Here is a 22,407-nt window from a genome sequence, read left to right as displayed (position 1 = left end):
AGTTAGAAAGTTTTTTTTTTCCTGGCTGTTCAGTGCAGAGAAAAATGGGACTTTCCAGTACAAATGAGGGACTGCAGGTTGAGCTGTCAAAAGAGGGACTGTCCCTCTAAAAACGGGACATACATCCTGATGACGGTCCCCAGAGGATGTCCACAATTGCTGTGATGCAGTAAAGCACTATATTTGTTTTAATTCAACTTTTGCTGTGAGTGATCTCATTTTATATATATATATATATATATATATATATAATATCAAAACAGGGGGGTTGTGGGAGCACTCTAAAGGCTTTAAAGTATATATAAGTATAATAAATGCTATTGCATATGTACCCAAAACAGGGGTTATTTTGTTACAAAGTTATGATCATAAAATTGATAAGCCACCATACCACGTCAAGCATTACCTGTAATCAATGTCCGTTGAACGCTGTTTTTCAGCCCTCAGTGAAAAAACAGCGTTCAACGGACATTGATTACAGGTAATGCTAAAATGCACATAAAATATAAAACAAGTTAGGGACCGCCATTCGGGGTTTACCTTGACGTGGTATGGTGGCTTATCAATTTTATGATCATAACTTTGTAACAAAATAACCCCTGTTTTGGGTACATATGCAATAGCATTTATTATACTTATATATACTTTAAAGCCTTTAGAGTGCTCCCACAACCCCCCTGTTTTGATATTGTATATATATATATATATATATATATATATATATATAAATATATATATATATATATATATATATATATATATATATAGTGGCAGAGTGAGGGATTTTGTAGTTAAAATAAGCTATATTTCTGCCAGCAGCTCTAGGGTTAATCCTGTAAAACAAGCATGTGCATAAGTACGTACCATAGATCTCTCAGGGAAGTCCTTATGTCTACAGACATTTTTTTGTGCATGTCCTGTAATGGAGTGTTCCATTTCTTCACAGAAATTCTCTCAATATATACAGCTTACTTTGCACTCCTCCTTCTATCACTCCTCCCCCAAATATAATTGCTGCCTCCAAGAGATTTAAAAGGCACCAATTACTGCTGAACTCCTGATCACTGGTATGTGTGTAGTCACGGTAGTGACAGGCATCAAATTAGAAGTCAAGCAAGCAGTGCAAGAGCATGCTCACATAGCCATGCAATGTGTTTGATTATGGCACGCACTGTACAGCTCTTGCCACATCTTTATTCCAAAACCTACTAAAGTAGTTTAGTGGAATTGCAAAAGATCCTTTACTGGGACTAAACTGATGACAAATTGCTGTTGGCACTGTAACTTTAAAAGAGAAAATGAAAGTAAAAGAGCTTCCTGCTATTCTCCTCCACCATGCTGGTGAGGCACCAATTTGAGGGGTTTGATCGATGGCTACCTGTGTGACAAAGCATATTGGACACCTTTGTCGTTTTTGGAAAAGCTGCAATGTAAACCAACAGAGTGCAATATCACTGCTGACTTTCATGTGAGCCCCTGGCACAGCTAAGGACAGGGCATTTTTTGTAGCAGTTCAATGGCTTGTGTTTTCCCTTGCACATGTTCCAGCCTTTATGAAACTGTGCTGATGACAGTCCTCCTGTTACTGCAGATCCAGGGACATGGAACAGACAGCCATGGTAAGTGTGCATTTGTTCTCGGTTTTGCTTTGGTTTTGTAAAACTATGCAACAAACAGTGCCAAATCCATGCAAAACAACAGGCTCCGACTGATACGTGGTATCCTAAATAACCATAAAATACATTTCAACTTGCATTTCCTTTACTTCAGTGTCTTTGCACAGCTATTACTAAACCTTACAACAGTTTACATAGATTTGTATCATAGAGTAATGCCACATGTGGTTTTGGTTTTCTCTGTGTTTCCCTGGGAGAGAAGAAAAAAACAGTTCTCGTTCAAAATACTTCCAGTGCTAAATAATGTAGTGCACTTGTCATATCTAAATATACTCCTTGTTTCTGAGTGATAGCATACTAAGTTGACAAAGGTACAAAGGGGGTCACAGACAAAGCATGACCACCATAAAAAACTTTGGTAACATTTGTGTGACATTCCCAGTCAGCACGAGGCCAAGCTGGCCAGGCAACCTAGACATTATGACCACTCTCCATGCACAATGTTCCTCTTTCCCCCTCCTCTCCTTGAACTTATGCCCGGTGCTGGTTAGAGAGGTCAGCACCTCTCCCACTTAGAAGATCCGTAAAAGATACCAGACACACGATGGCTAGTGTAGCGGCGGTAACCGTGTTTATTATGTCGGTGATGTAACGTTTTGGGGACGTGCCCCTTCGTCAGACGTGCCCCCTCGTCTGACGAAGGGGCACGCCCCAGAAACGTTACATCATTGATGTAATAAACGTGCAGGGGTTATCCCCGCTACACTCGCCATCGTGTGTCTGGTATCTTTTACAGATCACTCTCCATGCACCCAGAGTGCATGTAAGCACATGCTGAAGATGAGGGAGGTAGCGAAAAGACATGCAGGCATGTGGGGACACAAGCCCGGACTAGGGGTAGGTGGAAGAAGAGGTACATGCCCAGCCCCTCACCGTTGCACCCTAGGCACATGCTGCTTCTTCCTACCACTAGTTTCAGCCCTGTTTCCAGTCTCCCATAAACTCAAGTCCCAAGACCAACTTTTATTCCTGTTCCTTATCTGAATGCTTGAAACTGATTTTTAGGTTAAGGTTATCAAGTTTAATAGAAAAATCTGGGCACACTGTATTGTGTAGAGGCATGCACTCTTACTTCCATTTTTACATGTGGCTTTGCTTTAATCAAGGCATTAGTCAGTTGAAAAATGTATATTACCTCAGGACACAGGACAGATTTTATTGCCAAGTGGATGTACAGTATAATGCCCCACAACACATTGCACAATGAATTCAGTGCCAGTTCTATACCTTATGCCCCCAGAACACATGTAACCCTGGTGATAATTGTAGATGCATATGCACAGTGGTGTGTGAAATGGTACCCTTGTTTAGCAGACCTGAGCCTCTACATAACATGGGAGAATGGAATGTTCTGTGAATGTAGAGCTGGTGACTTCACTCAGTAGGATTGAACATCACAGTTATCCTTACTGAGACTTAATAATACATAAAAGATTCCAAAACAGAACCAGTATTACAGACAGTATGTTAACAGATGATTCAGTACAAACCCTTCATGGATGAGAAGGTTTAAAGTTTTTTTATGGAAGTCATTGACATCCTTTGTAAAATAGTTGGGGTTAATTCCACCTGCAGGCAGCTCCCTTTTCAATCCAAAGCTTTCACACACCAGAGCTTCCTCCTCCTCATGTTCCTACTTCCAACTTCCTCTCTTTCTAATCCTGGGTAGAGTCCTTATTGACAGCCCTGAATAGGAGATCACTTCACTGTGTCAGACAGTACCAACAGCCATCTTGGGTATATTAATTTCTGTAGGTAAAACATAGGTTATGTCCTTACATCTTCCCCCTGGTGGAATGCCTTCCAATATGGTGCAACATAAATATATAAGCACAGCAAAATGTAAAGCATCAATGTAATCTTCTGCAATATACCCCTCCTAAAGCAGCCCTTTACAACAACAAGCCATAAAGTAGAAAAATTACTACTAACACGATTGCATCATATTGACAAGTCTGTGCATCCATTAGATTTATCAAAGTATAAGATGATAACGGGGTCTTCCCAAAGTGTCATAAGTGAAGAATGGGAGAAGTCACCAAATACAATCAACTCTTCAGAAGGTCCCTCACCAGGTGGATGTGAGGGCCGGCCCAAAACCACAGTTTTTCCCGTGGGTTCGGGCCGGCTCCTGCACCATATTTATAGACCTGCATCTGTCTCACCCCGTAGTGATGTCGCAAAAGGGGCAGGGAAGGGTGTGAGTCTATAAATGTAGGTGCCGGGAAAAGGGCAGTGCTAGGTCACGGGCAGTGAGAGCAGGAGAAGAGCTCAACCAGGACCCACCCACGAACTAGCATTGCCGGCTTCTGGTGCTTTCATTTATAGGTTAGGATCGGGTGGGGGTGGAAAATTTACACTTAGAAGATGCCTATGTGAAGCTAAGCCGGTGGCAAGAAGCCCCCACAAAGTTCCATTGTTGAAAAAAAGACACGCTGAAGAGGTTACAATTTGCCAAAGAACATATTGACTGGCTTAAAGAGAAATGGAGCAACATTTTGTGGACTGATAAAAGGAAGATTTTTTGTTTTGGGTGTAGGACACCCAAAACACTGAATTCAAGTCACGGTACACTATGAAAACAGTAAAGCATGGTGGCACAAGCATCATGATATGGGAATGTTTCTCATCTTATGGTATTGGACCTATTTATCACATACCAGGGATCATGGATCAATTTTAATACATCAAAATACTTGAAGAGATCATGTTGCCTTATGTTGAAGAAGAAATGCCCTTGAAATGGGAGTTTCAATAAGACAATGACCCCAAACACACCAGTAAATGAGCAACATCTTGGATTCAGACCAACAAGATTGTCGTTATGGAGTGGCCAGCTCAATCCCCAGACCTTAATCCAATAGACTTTTGGGGTGACAATAATCAAAAATGCTGTTTCTGAGGCAAAACCAAGAAATGTAGAAGAATTGTGGAATCTAACAGGTGCCAGAAGTTAGTAGACTCAATGCAACACAGATGTGCAGCAGTTTTCAGAAACAGTGGTCATATAACTAAATATTAGTTCAGTGATTCAAAGGAAAGCAAAATCTTGAAACATTTTTCAGTTTTTACAGTGAATGTTTGAGTTTGCAAAAACGAATACAGACATTGCTAATTTTTTGGAACAGCCTAATATTCCCGTTTCTTCTAAAAGGAATAACAAGAATTTGATACATTTTTCTTCATGTTTTGATTTGGAATAGAATGTGCAGTGTTCCCAATGCATTTGCATGTATGGAAATAAAAGCTATAATAAAAGCACTTTTTTAAACACACTGCTACTATTCTGAACTCATCTGTATATATACAGTGGTGTATGTGAAATGGAAGCATGTTTAGTAAAAGCAGAGCTAATCCTCCGCTGTGATGACTCCGTTCATTATAGGATTATAGGATTCAGCTTCAAAATTATCTTTATTGAGATAGAATAGTACATGAAAGAATCCACAGCTGATTCATTGTAACAGTGAGTTTGTCAGAATCATGAAATACTTAATATATTAGAGAGAGGTTTGATGAAGTCAGTAAAGTCATCTGTAAAATAGAAGGGTTTAATACCACCTGCAAGCAACTCCCTTTTCAACCCAGAACTCCTCATGTTCTCACTTCCAACTTCCTCTCTCTAATCGGGAGGGAGGAGTCCTTTTCCACAGCCCTGAATAGAAGCAGCATAAAGGTGATATGGCTGTGTCAGACAGTAGCCAACAACCATCTTGGAGAAGACATGTTCTCCTGCAGGTAAAGCATACTGTAGGTTAGATCCTTACACATGGAACCTGGAAGTGCCAGTTCTACATTCTATGCCCCTAGATTATGATGAGTTAAATACAATTCCAATTACTCACTTGAAACTACTCTTATCGTTCACACTCATACATCACAGGGTACAGTTCCTGAATGAGAGATGCACCCCAACCATCCGCAATCAACTCCCCTGTCTTTCCTGGGAGTTACCCCTTTTTAAGACCCCCTGACATCTCATCACTTTATACAATTCCCCTGGCTTTTAGAAGTCCCCCATCTCAGAAGTGTACATGCTTAGTGCACATTTGGTGACATAGAAGAGCCTTTGTGCAAGTGCAGTAAGGATTCAGTTTGTGCACATGGACGGTGGTGTAGGCCCTCCCAATAGACCACGCCCACAATTTTCAGCACTGTGCAATTCCCCCCACCCCATAAGACACTGTTCCGAGTTGGCGTCTCTGGGGACAAAGGTCATCAGACAGGGCGCTCCAAGTTTAGGATGAGTGATTACCAAACTGATCATAAATTACAGTAACACCCATTAGAAAAGAATTGGCTTTGACTGCTTCAGATATTAAAGCCTGTATGTGCTCTTGTTTTAAAATTATCTTTTTTTAGACTGAACAGTCCCAATAGGGACAATATTTTGTGAAACTGGTAGGAATACCCTTATGTAAATGTAAGGAAAGTATTAATTGTTGGAATTTTAAGTATGGGTCTCACTGTATTTAGACTCTGTGTTAATATGTGAATTTATTGTATAATTGCTAGGATTGTGTTAAAAGATTTATTTAAATGAGAAGAAATAGTAGCATTATTGGGGGGTGCCAAATTCTCAAGTCAACCCCAGTGATTCTATTAACAAAGCTATCCAGGGCTGCGCCTATCTTAAAAAAATACATCACCCAGGGTATTAAGCGTGTGCTGCACTGCAATTTTCTTCAAGTCAGCACATGTATAGGGGTGTCCAAGGCTGTCCAAAGCAAATATCTGCCCTCAGGACACACTCATGAGCTCATTTGAAGTCACTGCTGCTAGCGCTAGTCCCCCACAGTGCTCTGCGCAGGGGGGCTGAGTAGTAGCTCACCTCTCTACTCTTAAGCTGGCCACAGACGCAAAGATCCGATCGTATGAATCAACGTACAATCGGACTTCCCCATCTCCCAACCTGCCACTAACCATTCAGATCAAATAAAGTACAAAAGAACAGATCAGCTGATGTCCTGCCCCTGACAGCAATCGTACGATAGTTATTCCGACCAAAGCTAGTGACAGTCTCCCTCTGAAAATCGTACGATCGGCAATACATACAGAGATATTATCCACAGCCGACAGAAATCTTTTAACCTGTCCGATCTACCAAACGACTGATCTCCGCCGGACGAAAAATGTCGGGACTCTCCACACACGGTCCGAAAATTGTACAAATCCTCGATTCGTACGATCAAATCTTTGCATCTATGGCCAGCTTTAGTCCCAACCCGAAGCAAGAACTTTTTCTACAGTGCAGGATAGATGGTAATAATGTTTTATATTTCTTACAAGTCTGTTTATTTTATTTTTAAAATGTACTACTGTAACATGTCATATAAAACATATAAAATGATATATTTTTCATTGACTGATATACTTTTAAGAGGATACCTCTTAATCATTGGGCTCACTACTTACTTTGGTATTTTTTTGTAACTTTTTTTCTTTTGATGTAATAAATACTTCTTTATATAAATTGAGTCTGCAATCCTTCACTGTAATTTTGTTAGCTTTGGAGATAAATAAACATAATTCTGGTACAGGAAATGTTAGCAAAAAGTAAAATTTTATTTCATAGTGTCCTTTTGTGTAGCTATAACCTTCTAATGACTGACCGTGTTCTTAGATTTAAGTAAATAGAACATAAACCATACAAAAAAAATTGGTTGCCTCAAACTCTATTCCCCCCTTCTGTGAAGTTAATTTATTAATTGTTGCCCCCGCTTACCCTGTAACTGGATGAGCCCAGGTGCAGATGCCCCGGACCTTTCGCTTATTCAATTAATGTTCGCAAGCATTCAATATATGCGGGTCACTTACCGCTTGAAGTCCCTGGCCTGGGTACAGCGCCCCGAACCCGGAGCTATGGGAGACACGACAGTCAATAGAATCCAGTATTGAGCGCACTTTCATGGATCAGCAGGCAGCGGTGGTTTTAAAAGGCTTTATGTCTCCAACAGATCGTGAAACGCGTTAGGTGATCTGTTGGGGAATTTTTTTTAAAACCACCGCTGTCTGCTGATCCGTGAAAGTGTGCGCAATATTGGTGAGTAAGTAAAGTAAGTAAATAGAACCAGAATTCTAAAATATTCTTTACCCCACTAAAACAAGTTCTACCCGTTTATTTAGATGTGACATTAAAGGGGTTGTTCACCTATAACTTAACTTTTAGTATGTTATAGAATGGCTCCTACTAAGCAACTTTTCAATTGGCCTTCATTTTACTTTTTTTAATAGTTTTTGAATGATTTGCCTCGTTCTTATAACTCTTTCCAGCTTTCAAATGGGGGTCACTGATATGTAAGGCTACAAATGTATTGTTATTGCTTTTTATTACTCATCTTTCTGTTCAGGCCCTCTTCATATTCCAGCCTCCAAAGCAGGCTCCCCATGTGGATCTCCAAAGCTAACAAAATTACAGTGAAGGATTGCAGACTCAATTTATATAAAGAAGTATTTATTACATCAAAAGTAAAAAGTTACAAAAAAATACCAAATTAAGTAGTAAGCCCAATGCATTTCGACCATGGTGGTCTTCCTCAGGGACACAAAAATTTAAAAATCAAAAGAAAAAGGTTGCCTTTTTCGTTTGAAAATTAAATACTTTTCCACAGGACAGCTTTCATGTGAAAATAGAGCTCCACTCTAGTCTACTGGACTAATGGATTCCGTCCATAGATTCCAGGGTCAGACAGCAAAATTCTTTAAACAGAGTCACCATTCTCTGTTTAGGAAGATCTCCCTTGTAGCTTACATCTCCCACTATGAAACTTAAAGGGAAAACAAAGCTTTTTACACTTCTAGTTCTAGTATATGCCACTGTCCATGTAACATACCTCCCAACTGTCCCTTTTTCGGAGGGACAGTCCCTCTTTTGACAGCTCAACCCGCAGTCCCTCATTTGTACTGGAAAGTCCCTCTTTTCTATGACTGAACAGCCAGAAAAAGAAACAAAGTTTCTCACTTAATTGGCTTTTAGCAGAGAGCCCAGAACAGCTAACAGGTGCAAATAAGATACTTTGTAACAATTTTGAGACACAAAAACACAGTTTAGATAACCTGCCAAATTTTGTAAAACAAACATGGTAATTAGGGGGTGTGGCCACAGAAAGGGGTGTGGTAAAAAAAATTGCTGCATTACGTGCTGGAAAAAAAATTTTTTGTCCCTCTTTTTACTTCCAAAATGTTGGGAGGTATGATGTAATAAACTGCACTTCCACAACATTTTTCTAGAGTACCTTGCACTGCATTCTCTAATGCCTAGCAGTATCTTTTACAGTCTAGTGCGACACTGTAGTAAATCTCAGCTCTGCTGTGTTCAAGCCATTGTTATGCGCTACCCTAATTTGCTATCAGTTACTTGCAATTACAGACCATTATGAAAACTACTGTTGATAAGGCCATGCTCAAAATGAAGCACTCCTGTTAGTAGTGTGTTATTACTGCAACCCTGGTAGAAGGCTTACCAAATGCAGCTGCAGGCGTAATTAAAGACTTCTTAATTTTAACAAACTCTCTTTTTGTGGGCATTTTGTAATAAGTTAAGAAGGGTCAGATATATTTATAATAGCAGAGTCCAGGGGTGGGCAGGGTGCAGGGGGCCCTGGAAATGTTGTTGTATCGGGCCCCTGTGGTGGGCCACTATACATGTACCAATTATCATACAAAACTAAGTACAGTTAAACCCTGGATTTTACACTTCTGCATTTTACATTTTGCTACATTCTACCTCACCCCTTTTTTTTGGCAGTCCCTTTCTATTATGATGCATTTTAGTAGGTGCATTCTCTACAATCTAAGTTGCATTTGCTGCATTTTACAACATACGTTTGACCCATTTTCCTTGAAAACCAATTGTTTCTCCCATGTGAATGTTACTTTTCATTAAACATTTTAAGCTTTTCCACGTTTAAAGTAATTTTTTTCACAGCAGTCATTGTAGTGTGAAAATGTTTTGGGCACAAACAAGCAAACAACACCTATGCAGAACTGAAAATGCAACAACATTAAAATTCAATAACATAACTAAAATACAATAAAGTACTGAAATAAAATAAAAAGGTTTACTCAAGGGGGCAGCCCAGTTCATTGCCTAATGGTTATTTTAAGAAGCCGTTAAATATGTGAAATACCCCTTCATACTTTAGTGTTATTAGTCCTTTAAGTGACTGAACTCTGACACAAATAAGCCTTTGTTCACCTGAAGAGACAAATACCATAGAAGGAGGTGACAAGTCATTCAAGATCATTTTTACATACCTGAAGACCTGATTTGCAATGCATTGCAAAAGTATTCAAATAATCTAATTCTATTTAATAACAAATATAACACAGAACTTCATTTGAGAGAAAATAAATGCTGTGATGAAATAAGGCATTACAGGGAGCTGTATAAAGAAATTTGTTTTTTGTCTACATATTGGTGAGACAGGCCTGTTGTTGGGCCTGAAACCACACAGTAAGCTTCTGACTTGTCAATGTAGGACAATTTTTGTTCCACCCTTCTACACGGCCAGTGTTATTCAAAGCTCTTGATATGGTTTGCCATCCCTACTGTGTAATATGGTTGTGGTTACATCATGTTGTAGAGCTGTTGTAGAGCTTTTTCTTCAGCAATGACTTGTATCGTTGCGTATCTTAAATTGTTACAAAGTGCATCTTAGTGCATCTGTTTAGTGTTCTTGCCTCTCTGCGTATGTGGACTTTGATTTTTTTGACAGGACTGGTTTTTACGCAATATATGCAAGCATATTTATTGGTTATGAATTCAAAGGGTGCATTTATTGGTAGATAGAATTATAAATCCTTTAATCTCTTTGGCTAGCTCAACTGCATGTTGTCCTCAAATTGCCTTTTGTTCCCATGTGGTTCTGACCTTTTGGCTGTTTCAAAGTTCTCTCTAGCCATTCCTGGACATTTCTAAGTATTTCTAAGTATTTCTAGCCACACCCTTAATCTTTTCTTATCGTAGGCAGTACACATTTCTTAAAGGGGTGGTTCAACTTAACTTTAGTATGTTATAGAATGGCTCATTCTAAGTAACTTTTCAATTGGTCTTCATTATTTATTTTTTAATAGTATTTCAGTTATTTGACTTTTTCTTCTGTCTTGTTCCAGCTTTCAAATGGGGGTCATTGACCCCATCTAAAAACAAATGTTCTGTAAGGCTACAAATGTATTGTTATTGCTACTTTTTATTACTCATCTTTCTTTTCTGGTCCTCGTCTGTTCATATTCCAGTCTCTTATTCAAATAGGTTGCTAGGGTAATTTGGATCATAGCAACCAGATTGCTGAAATCGCAAACTGAAGAGCTACTTAATCAAAAGCTATGTAACTCAAAAACCACAAATAATAAAAAATTAAAACCAATTCCGAATTGTCTCAGAATATCACTCTCTACATCATACTAAAAGTTAATTTAAAGGTGAACAACCCCTTTAAAGGGGATTTAAAGTCTTCCTATTAAGTTAATGGAATCTGATAGAATCCGGAAAAACAAGCAACTTTGCAATATAGTACATGCTTATTTTATTCTTACTGTTGTGAATCTAAAGGACCCAGTGTCTTCAGCTCTAACTAGGAAGGCTCAGCATATTTAGATCTAAAGCAGCCTCAGCCAGCCCTACTTCAGCTGTTCAAGAAACTTAAGGTGGTCATACAGTTTTCAGTTATAGATAAAAGAATTAGGGATGCACCGAATCCACTATTTTGGATTCAGCCGAATACCGAACCGAATCCTAATTTGCATATGCAAATTAGGTGTGGGAAGGGGAAACATTTTTTACTTCCTTGTTTTGTGACAAAAAGTCACTTGATTTCCCTCCCCGCCCCTAATTTGCATATGCAAATTAGGATTCGGTTCGGCCAGGAAGAAGGATTCGGCCGAATCCGAATCCTGCTGAAAAAGGCCGAATCCTAGCCAAATCCCGAACCGAATCCTGGATTCGGTGCATCCCTAAAAAGAATTTCATAAATAACTACAATTCTAGGGTTCTTTAATATGCTTCACTTTTTTGTCAATACCCTCAAGGCCATGGAAAATTCAGCTCCTGGTGACTTTAAGAGCTTTATTTCCGGTTACTGAAACAGAAATTCAGCTCTTCTAGTGCAGAGAGCGTATTTGAGCTTTCTGCACTAGAGATGAGGCCCCTTGTGTTGCTGGGAAGTTTTGCGCAGGAGGTAAGCGGATCCAGAATCACCTCTGGTTACTGTGTGCATTTATTCTATGAAAGCTGTTAACAAGATGTGTGGCCAGTTTGGGCAAAATGGTCCAAAAGAAGGGGTTCTCTGCAATGATGTCATCTAATGAATTTATAGAAATAGCAGAGTGATTGTTGATTTATTTGCTTATCACGTTAGTCAGCTTTATCAAAATCGTATTTAAAGACTGATAAATGATTACTTCTATTAGTGGCCAATTTAGTAACATTCAGATAATTTTCCATGTCTCATCTGTCTCATTTTCATCTTTTCCCATTATTTGTTAGGGTTAGTTCACACAAGGAGATTCGGGGAGATTTTGTCGCCTGGCGACTAATCGCCTCATCTTCTGAGCGACAATCTCCCTGAACTGCCTCAGCGTGTTTTCCCATAGGCTATAATGAAAAGTCGCCTGCGATAATGCACACGCGGCGATGCGTTTTCCATAGTCGCCCGAAGTTGCCTCCGTAAGGCAACTTCGGGCGACTATGGAAAAAGCATCACCATTATTAACCACTACCTTAGGTTAATAATGGAATTGGACTTTTTGAATACTTAGAATTATTCACAGTATTTTGTAAAATTATTTCAAGCCCAAATTGACTTTCTGGTAGTAATGAGTACATGAACAAAAATGGAGCAAAAAAAACAAGAGTTTATCATCCTTATCATGGATTGACCAGTGGTGTGTGGTCATTTACCTTCTTCTTGCCTATTCTAATTCTTATTGTGGCACAATGGGAGGCATTATTGGTATAACTTTAGTCAGCTTTATTTAGAATTTATTTAGAATTGTACATCAATCAGATGTTGATGAGAAAGGGGATTTGGTCCATACATTGACCAATAGGCTGTAGATTCAGTCAAGAGTGGCTGATTTAGCCAGTGTGCTGCCCATGTATGTGCATCTTTAGTATAATGAGGAAACTTACTAGTTGCTATTCCTTTTTAAGACTATTATCAGCAGTGCACACCCTCCCATTTTTCTGTCTTTGTGACTTGAATAATTTTCACTAAGTATTCTGTATTTCAGACTTGGAAGCTCACTGAGCAGGATTGTGGGAGGTGGACAAATACTCGTGGCCAGGAGAAATTGTTTCCTGTCAAGAGAGGGGGACAACTTCCCAGACACATAGTACACTACTATAAGACTTACAGAAAAACAAATAGCGGTAAGTACATTTCCTCTTTATAAACAGCCGATAAACAAAGTACATATATAGTAAATAAAGTACCCCCAGTTGTAAAATATAAGGATATTATAAGTTACCGAGGAGTTTCATGACCATATAAAAACACGAGGCCGAAGGCCGAGTGTTTTTATACAGGTCATGGAACTCCGAGGTAACTTCTAATATCCTCATATTTTGCAACTGGGGGTACTTTATTTATTATAATACACAAATTTCAGTGAGTCATGTGACAGAAATGACATCAGAACTCACCGTTTATAACTGATGACATCAGAACTCACCGTTTATAAGGATATAATTTACAAGATATTCATGGCTTTAGTGTATTATATAGGATATATTATCCAAAATGCCACCAATCTGGACCCATGCAGCTTAAGTACACGGTATTGTTGTTATTATTATTACAGAGAAAAATAAAATAATTTTTAGAAATTAGAATGATTTCTTTAAAATGGCCTCTATGGGAGATGGACTTTCATAATTCAGAGATATATGGATCCAGAAGAGGGATCCCATACCTGTATTGTCAAAAAAGTGTTAAAAAATAGCATTTGCTGGTATTACTTCAAACTAAATCATGCACTGGGTACATTCTGTATTTGTGAGCTTTCTTATGAATAGGAGCAAGCTGTGATGCGAAATATGCTGGCGCTATATAAATACATGTTAATAATAAATGTTAATAATGTTGTTGTTGGGATGTACTTTAAAGTGAGGAGGTAGCATGGGACTATTGGGAAGCAGAGACATTGGAGGAGCAGTGTGTGTGACTAGTGATGGGCGAATTTATTCGCCAGGCGCGAATTCGCGGGGAATTTGCGTGTTTCGCCGCCGGCGAATAAATTCGCGAAACGCCCACGAAAATTCGCGGCAAAAATTCGCCGGCGTCAAAACATTTTTTTTCTAAAAAACGGACGCCGGGGTCGGAAAAACGGGCCGTTTCGCGAATTTTTCGCCGTTTCGCGAATTTCGCGCTAAATTCGTGAATTTTTCGGCGAAACAGCGCAAATTCGCCCATCACTATGTGTGACCATACTGACTTGTGTGCAAACCTAGAGAACACATGTTGGGGAGCAAATAACTCTTCATAGGATTGATAAGAAGTTACTTTGCAGCTAGCCTGTTCTTTCCTACTCAACACACTGTTTTAGTTTGTGTACCAATTTACTATAACCCTGTGGATTAATTATTGGCTTTTTATGTGATAACTCTAAGTATATTTGTGTTTTATTTGTTTTTATTTTGCTTTTTAGGTTTAAGTTTGCTTTTAAATGGGTGACCATCAAATTCTTCCTGCTGATTGGCTGCTATGGGTTACTGGTCCTGGGCAAACTTAGTGTCTTTTATTACATAACCCCCATAAAGCCTTGCTGCATGTGGACTTTATAGGTGTTGCAAATAACATCCGTTTAAAAAGTTTCCCTTCTAAGGGCCCTAGATATATATTGAATATATGACTAATAAAATGCCATTTCATGCAACATATTGCGTTTGAGTTTTATTAATGCAAGTAAAGACATTTTGTGAGTCTAACATGCATATTCTATTTTATCACATTTTAAATATGTGGCAAACATAACATTTCAGTATGATGTGCTTAGAAAAATGCAATGAAATGTGATTTCACTGAAAAAGAGAGAGACAGATTGGAGATAGTTTCAACCCTGCTTTTTAGTAAAAAAAACATTCTTGGGTTTGTATCATAGTAGTTATGGTTGAAAAAAATACATCCAACAAGTTAAACCTTTTGTCCTAGCAAAACCTACCTACCTTTTTGCTAGTTGTTTGTGTAGCTCATAACAGGGGTGTGGTCAAACATTTTGGTACTGCATACTTGAGTTCATGGGGGTAGGGGCAGAAAGTAACTGATTGTCTTGATGCCACCTGTATTTATTTATTTATTTATTTTTTTATAAATTTCTTCATGAATTTTGGAGTATGTAAGGGTTTTATTTATTAAATTTATTCTATTTTTTTTTCTGGTCTGATTTTTTAAAGGGGAAAACTTTTTTTTTCCGTGATTTATTAAACCCCAACGGTGTTAAAAGTCCAAATAGAAAAGAACTCCATCTCAAACCTATTGAGGTCATGTAGAAGTCAATGGCAGATGTCTGGTTACCATTGGAAGATATCATCATCTGCGCTCGGTTTCGGCAATAATCTGAAGAAATTGTACAATTGGGATTTTTTCAAGATTTTAGCAAGTCTTTTCCCGCACCAGATTTTTGCGAGTTAATTTATTAATGAATACTATAAAAATGTGGAGTTTGGTCAAAGTGGTTTTAAGAAAATAGTGAGATATTTTTGGATTCTTGTAATACCCACTTAATATTGAATTTTTCTCCAGTGAGTTTCTGCCAAGGTATTTCTCCTATACAGTATTATAAATTGTGGTTGTAACAGCCAAATACTGTTTTGTTACTAGTGAGGTCATAATGACTTTCCTAAAGGAAAGGTAGAATCATTAATGAATATGTTATATTTACTCATGCGATTTCCACTAGTCAAATTTAGAATATTGTTTTGTGTTCCCCAGAGCAGGGTCAGACTGGGCTGATGGGACACTGGGCAAAAAAACAGTGGGCCCGGCCATCATGGGCCCCATTGGCCCAGATCTGCTCAACCGATCGGCTGCTCTCCCTAAAGAGAAAAGCCCCCCGTGACTGCTGGGAGGACTCTTGTTGTCCCAATGCTCCAGTCTGACCTTGCCTTACAGTTAGAGTCATAATCCCTACTTTTCAAATATATATATATATATATATATATATATATATATATATATATATATATATATATAACATTAGGGGTTATCTTACATAACTGATGCAAAACAAAACTCCAGAGACCCTCAAAATATACATTTTTATAATTTTTATTTATTTTCTAAACACATAACCCATTTCTAACCTGCATATATACTGTATGGCAGCATTTGCATATTTCTTATAAGCATTTTTATATTATGGATATTTGTCTTTGTTTCCAAAAGCATGTGACAGAATAGTGCCATAAAATGTTTCTTACTGTAACACATGAATAACATTCTTTCTCAGTAAGAAACAGCAGGACCTGTGAACATGTCCTTAGCATCAGACAGTCTATTGTATTGAAAAAAATCATCTGAACCTGTCACATTTTCCCCAATTACCATACCACCCTCGCAAAACAGGACTCGAGTAACCCCCCATTATTGTTTTCCATCACCCATTTACTCTGTGCTATAGTTTACTGAGCAGCTCCTTCGATATTGTACCAAGTGTTAAACCTGGAAGCATAGGTTACTTTGTGTTGCTTTTGAAGATACAATGGAGATCATTTATCAACTGGGCAGTGACCAAAGCAACCAAAGAGTGACTTTTTGCTTCAAACTATGACGTTTCACTGTACTGCAGATGCACCCCAGCTCATAGAGAGATTTGAGGAAGAAGACATGGGGCAAAATCACTATGCGCCGAAGCACCTAACGCTAGCATCAATTCGCTAGCGTTGGCCATTTTCGTTACTTCGCAAATTCAACGGACGCTGGTGTAACTTCGCTAGTGTAACTTCGCACCCTTACGCCTGGCGAATTTGCGCAATGGACCTAACTACGCAAATTCACTAATGCGTGCATTGTTCTGAACGCTACCTTTTATGCTAGACTTCCTTCACCACCTCAGACCAGGCGAAGCGCAATAGAGTAGATAGGGATTTCTTCAAAAAAAGTTAAAAATTTTTCTAAGTCCCAAAAAACGATGGCGTTTTTTCTATATTATGGGTGATTGGCTGAAAAAGATCGAAACTTTTTTTGGGGCTCCCCTCCTTCCCCCCTACATTTCCTAACTCATGGCTATACAGTGGGCACATGTGTAGGGCAAAATAAAAATTTTATTTGATGTTTTGAAGTTTTCCCAGGCATTTGTAGTGCTGCTACATATTACTCCATTGAAATTTGAATTTGGCGCCGTATGCAAATTAACCATCGATAGCGTAACTTCGCTTCGCGAATCAACGCTAGCGCAACTTCGCAACCTTAAGCTGCCCCTGAGCGCAACTTCAGATTTTAGTGAATTTGCGAAGCGCTGGCGAAACTACGCCTGGCGAAGTTACGCCTGGCGCAACTACGAATCTTAGTGAATGTCCCACATGGTGCTGCTACAGTAGTACACGACTGGTGCAGATTTCAGTGAACAAGAGCACCAACCCAAGTTCTCAGGGAAGCGCTTTATTGTCACTGAGGGATGCCTAACATTTTGGCACGCCCTAGTGATTATGCTTTTCCTTAAAACTACTAACTCTGATCCAATTGGCTTGCAGGACTGTCAGTCCATAGTGGCCATACATGCATTAGATTAATACATAGATTGAGTAAAAAGGGTGAAAACTGCCAAACCAAATATGCCTATCTTTATGGAAACGAACCTTTGATAATGAGGGTGAGGTTTGCTATTCAGTTTTACAAAATGGGAAGTTAGGAATGTCAAATAGATAAGGTGTCTGGAAGTCTGCTAATGATTGTATGGGAAGTAATAAACAACTATTGATTCTTGCATAAAAAAAGAGCCGTTGATCCTTTTCTGCAACTTAGCCAAACAGTCCCACTATTGTTGCTTTTTTATCCAGTCTGCCCTGTTAGAATGTGACTAGCAAGGAGCAAAGTTCTTATGAAGTCATTGGTAGACACAGTGTGTACATTTTCATTTCTGTTGTCTTCTTACTTGGCTTCTTTTTTGTCAAGTCTGTTACCTCCTATGAAGCATCAGTGTTGTAACTTATAGACCCCGTGGATTGGCAAGGGCAAAGTACTGCATAGAACATCTACAGTATGTGTCATCTTTTACCCAGTTAATAATTATGTCTGCTGGATTTTGCAAGGGCATTACCCATTTATTAGGCAAGCAGAGGACTTTGTTCCACCTTTCCCAGCTTTTCAAAAATGGGTGGGCATAGCCTTTTTCTCCAGTACTGCATGTAATGCTAAATGATCCCTAGCCAGGGAAATTCTGTTGCCCTGTTTCTTGCTCTAAGACTCGTCATTTTCCTTTTTTTCTACTGGGTACTCTGCTTCATTGCTCTCTAGTACACAATAACTATATACATTTTGAGTAGGCCTCTCTGATTCCATCTTTATTCTGTAACACATGTTTGATCATAAGGCCCCATTCAGAACCAGGGGTAAAAACTGTTTGTTATAAATTAGTGTAAAGAATCTTGCCCATATACTCATTCAGAACTGGAGGTAAAAATTGTAAGACCCCTGTTTAGATGCATAACTTGCTAGTGCTATAAAAATAAATGATGATGATGAGACCACTAAATATTTTTGACTGCAAGAGTGATCATTTTTCCTTTGTAAATTAACAGTGTGCAATGCGCCAAAGAAAGTGAAGCATGCAAATGATATTAAAGGGGAATTTCATCTGGATTCTGTGGTGAGATACTCATGTCTGGATGGCTACAAAAGGGAAGCAGGCACATCCAACCTGGCTATATGCATGCTGATTAATGGGATAGCCCAATGGAATTATGGAAGCACAACCTGCGTCAGTAAGTAGAAACAGAACTCACAAAATACAAAAGATACAAAAAACAAAGACTGATCCAACCAATAAAATGCCTTAAGCTATTCAAGTGCTATGATGAATCAGGAGGAGGGTAAAAACTATAAAAATAGGTCCCCAACATATTTATTAAAAAGTATTCCTACCCATTATTCATTAATATATTGATTTTGAGAATGTTTAGCACAATACTTCATGTAGTTCAGTGATCCCCAACCAGTGGTTCGTGAGCAATTAATTACTGGCTTGTAAGCAACTTTTGGTTCCATAAAAAACAGGTGTACTACCAAAATGAGACTCCTGTAGGCTCACAGTCCATATAGGGGCCACCAAATGGCCAATCACAGCCCTTATTCAGCACCCCCAGGAACATATTTCATGCTTGCATTGCTCCCCAATTCCTTTTACATCTGAAAGTTGCTCACTTGTACAAAAAGTTGGGGACCCCTGCTGTAGTTTATGCTTCCTCATTCCTAATGAATAAATTGTGTGGAGAAGTTTGCTATAGTATTTATGCTCTAACATGGGGCTGGTCTTTCAGTAATGTGAAACACCAAGCTGTAAAATGATGGTGATTTGTGGCTCGTGTATGTAGTGGCAGATAGTCCCAACCATTATGTTTGTATCATGGATATCAGCTGGTTCGTTGTTTGGGAAGGTTTGAAAAACAGTTCGGTTGGGCTAGCTGCTAAAATTCCAAAAATAATGAAAACTTAAGACCAAATGCAAATTGTCTCAGAATATTACTCTCATACTAAAAGTTAAACAGCTTCTTTAATGTTACCCTTCCTGTTTACAGAATGATCTTTGCAAAGAATACAATTTTCATGGGTATGGCTAGCTTTAACAATACTGAAAAAACTAGATTAAAAATGAGAAATGCTTTGCCATCAACATACATTTGTGCAGCTTAGTTACCATCAAATACAAAGTATAATTTTATTATTACAGAGGAAAAAAGCAAATGAGAACTGTTTGTTTAAATTGGACCCTATGAAAAATGGCATTCCCTTTTTAGTGTACAATGCATAGCTGTACATATATGATATTTAAATGCATGAAATGAGAACTGACAATTTAACCAAAACAAGTTTTGTTTTTCTTTATTTTGTTTTTATTTATTTTGTTTTTTATTTATTTAAGGAGATCCGTCACTTCGACCTCCACCCCCAACCTCCTCCAACAGTCCTACTACATTCTTCCCTTCAGGTATGGATTAGCTGTTATATACGTAAGTCTTAGGCACAATTATGTATCCAGGGGCACTGCATTTGCCTCAGGCAGCAGAGCCGAGCAGAGTACCAGGGGTGGCAAAAAAAGCCGCTTATGGTACCTTTAAGAGCTGAAATCCCATCTTTTAAACCGGAAATTTGGCTTTCTAGTGCAAAAGAGCGCAACGTGCGCAATGTGTCCACCACCTCTGGCACAAAAAAAGATAAGCATTATGGGGCAAGGGGGGCAAAAATTATTTTTTGTGTTCTCAGAGTGGAGAAGCACTGAAGGTCTTGTGTACACCACAATTTGCTGTGTGTGTGATGGAATATTGTTTACTCTGATGTACTAGCCTGCCCAAATGTCTCATTCTTTCAGATGAGTAATTAATTAAAGAAAGTCACTGTTTTATGAAATTGCACAATTTGGGCGCTGTGTTCTGTACTGTTATTGTTCTGAGACAGATGGAGATTCTGGTGGTTGTAAAATGTACTGATGGTGCAATAAAATTCTCTGTAAATATACAAGTTGTATAACATACTGTATTTATATTAAACGTATTGAGAGTGCTGCTGCTCAGTGAGCTTTAGGAATATAGGGTTACTGCTGGGGTACTGATTCCTGTGCCATGTACTGCTGGGTACTAAGGCTAATATACTTTTTGTGTACAAGTATATATAATCAGTAGCACAGGGATGCACAATGGTCTGCAAGGATGCTGCTGATTCACTTTATAATGTCAGATTTACAGGAGTAAATTTAATGTAAAGTGAACTGTATACTGATGGAATATTGTGCAGAATAGTTAATGCTGCCCTATATCACGAACATCCATATTTAAGAAGTTTGTTGCTTCTATAACTAAACCCCTTGGTAAAGGTATACTGTCAGGATGTTTTGGATCTGTTGCCCTCTGGGGGGTGGGGGTGGGAGTACTACTATAGATTGTTCACCTAAACTCTTCTTTCTGTTTTCTATTCTTCTTCTCATTTATCTATCCATATCTCCTTCTGGGTCATATGAACCTTTCAGGTCTTTGTTGGCCTAGTGCATGTTTTCTCATTTTATACTCTAATGGGCAACCCAGAAGTATCACTAGATGTTTATACAAATTTAAACATTATTATTTGTTCAGATTCTAATACATCTACAAATCATGTTGGGACATATGAAGAATTTGATTTTACAGTTGCGTCAACCACAGAGCAGACACAAGAGATAGCTGAACCAAAGAAAGACACGACATCTGGAACTCTTAAACACAATGATCCCACTACAGAGAATGTTTTATCAGGCAAGTTGTTTATGTATTTTTTCTGTTCTCAAATCTATTATGTCTATAAGTATTTGTGTATAGATGTGCATACAGTAATTAAGGGCCTATGCATATTCATCCTGATGAATATCAAAATAATTACATACATAGTTGGGGTGAATATATATATATATATATATATATATATATATCTCAAAGTAAATGTCTGGACTCATCTCCAAACAATCTGTTGAGGTGCACAGTTGGTTAAGAATGCATATGGTAAGTAAGGATCAGCACTCTTGTATTCAAATTAATTCAATTCTATTCAACAAAAAACTGTTTATTTTACATACCACTTGTGTCCAACGTTTTGGTCCCCATTAGGACCTTTATCAAGGATAACAAATAGTGACTTGTGCAAATCTTTAATTCCCATAACCATTGTGAAATAGGAGCCAAAACAAGATCAATCAATTAATTCATGCCTCAATGTAGTTAATTAAAATATGCAAATTACCAAACATATTGAAGTGCATTTCACTAGTCTATTCACTGGTTGTCTCACATATCAATCTTAAAGTGACATTCCATCATGTTGCTTTATCGAATATACCATAGTAACCTTGCATTTCACTAAAATACACATTTTCAATATAATGTAAACATTTTGGTTGGAAATATTAAAATTACATTCTAATAAGTTGCAGTAATCAAGTGTAAAATTGATCAATGTTTCAAAAATGATATAGCAATTAGTATGCGCTCAAGATGATCTGATAGTTGTCCCAGGGACCAAACAATTGGATCAGTCCCGTGTGGGTGGCCAAATCGAGCAAAACATTTTTTGACATCTGCTAGTATGAAAATATCTGTGTATACAATTGTTAAGTGAAAAGTTCTAAACAGAAATCTTTTAGGCAAGCACACTTAGATTTTTAAGGAGTTGTACACCCACATAAAACATATTGCTCTTTTTATCTGGATGAAAAGCACACAAAATTGCTTCCTTTGTCTCCCATAAACATGAATGGGAAACACTAAATTATACTGTATGTTCATATCCAAATACCTGGATCATCTTTAGTTAATATACACATTTTCATCATACATATGTATATAGAACCACATGCTTCAACATCACCAAGGAGTTTTGCAATGTCTACTGAAAATGATGTGAATACAAGGGCACAAGATACCTCTCAACCAAGTGAGGTCTCATCTTCTGGAACTACAATTGCACATGTAACTTTGGAGAGTAGTCCCAATGGACAGATCACTAGCATTTCAGGCAAGTAGTATCTGCATTAATTGCTCACAATTCACTAA

The 22,407-nt window shown here is 38.3% G+C and overlaps 1 protein-coding gene across 3 annotated transcripts in view; it reads left to right on the top strand.

Annotated features, from left to right (window-relative positions):
• The first annotated feature begins 846 nt into the window (after positions 1–846).
• LOC121402179 overlaps positions 847–22,407 on the top strand; it is a 28,724-nt gene continuing 7,163 nt past the window's right edge. Inside the window, exons 1-6 of one of the 3 annotated variants that reach the window (XM_041588454.1) lie at positions 1,517–1,619; positions 12,909–13,047; positions 18,415–18,597; positions 19,755–19,820; positions 21,013–21,117; positions 22,202–22,369. In XM_041588454.1, coding sequence (XP_041444388.1) covers positions 1,602–1,619; positions 12,909–13,047; positions 18,415–18,597; positions 19,755–19,820; positions 21,013–21,117; positions 22,202–22,369 — 679 coding nt within the window. In that variant the 5' untranslated portion in view covers positions 1,517–1,601. Of the gene's footprint in view, positions 1,620–12,908; positions 13,048–18,414; positions 18,598–19,754; positions 19,821–20,958; positions 21,118–22,201; positions 22,370–22,407 lie in introns of all 3 variants that reach the window. The other 2 variants (XM_041588453.1, XM_041588455.1) reach the window with 2 other exon arrangements.

Source organism: Xenopus laevis, chromosome 3S (assembly GCF_017654675.1).
Source record: "Xenopus laevis strain J_2021 chromosome 3S, Xenopus_laevis_v10.1, whole genome shotgun sequence".
Classification (NCBI taxonomy): domain Eukaryota; kingdom Metazoa; phylum Chordata; class Amphibia; order Anura; family Pipidae; genus Xenopus; species Xenopus laevis.
The sequence above is the reverse complement of the archived record's forward strand: the minus strand, read 5'-3'. Positions and strand labels throughout refer to the sequence as shown.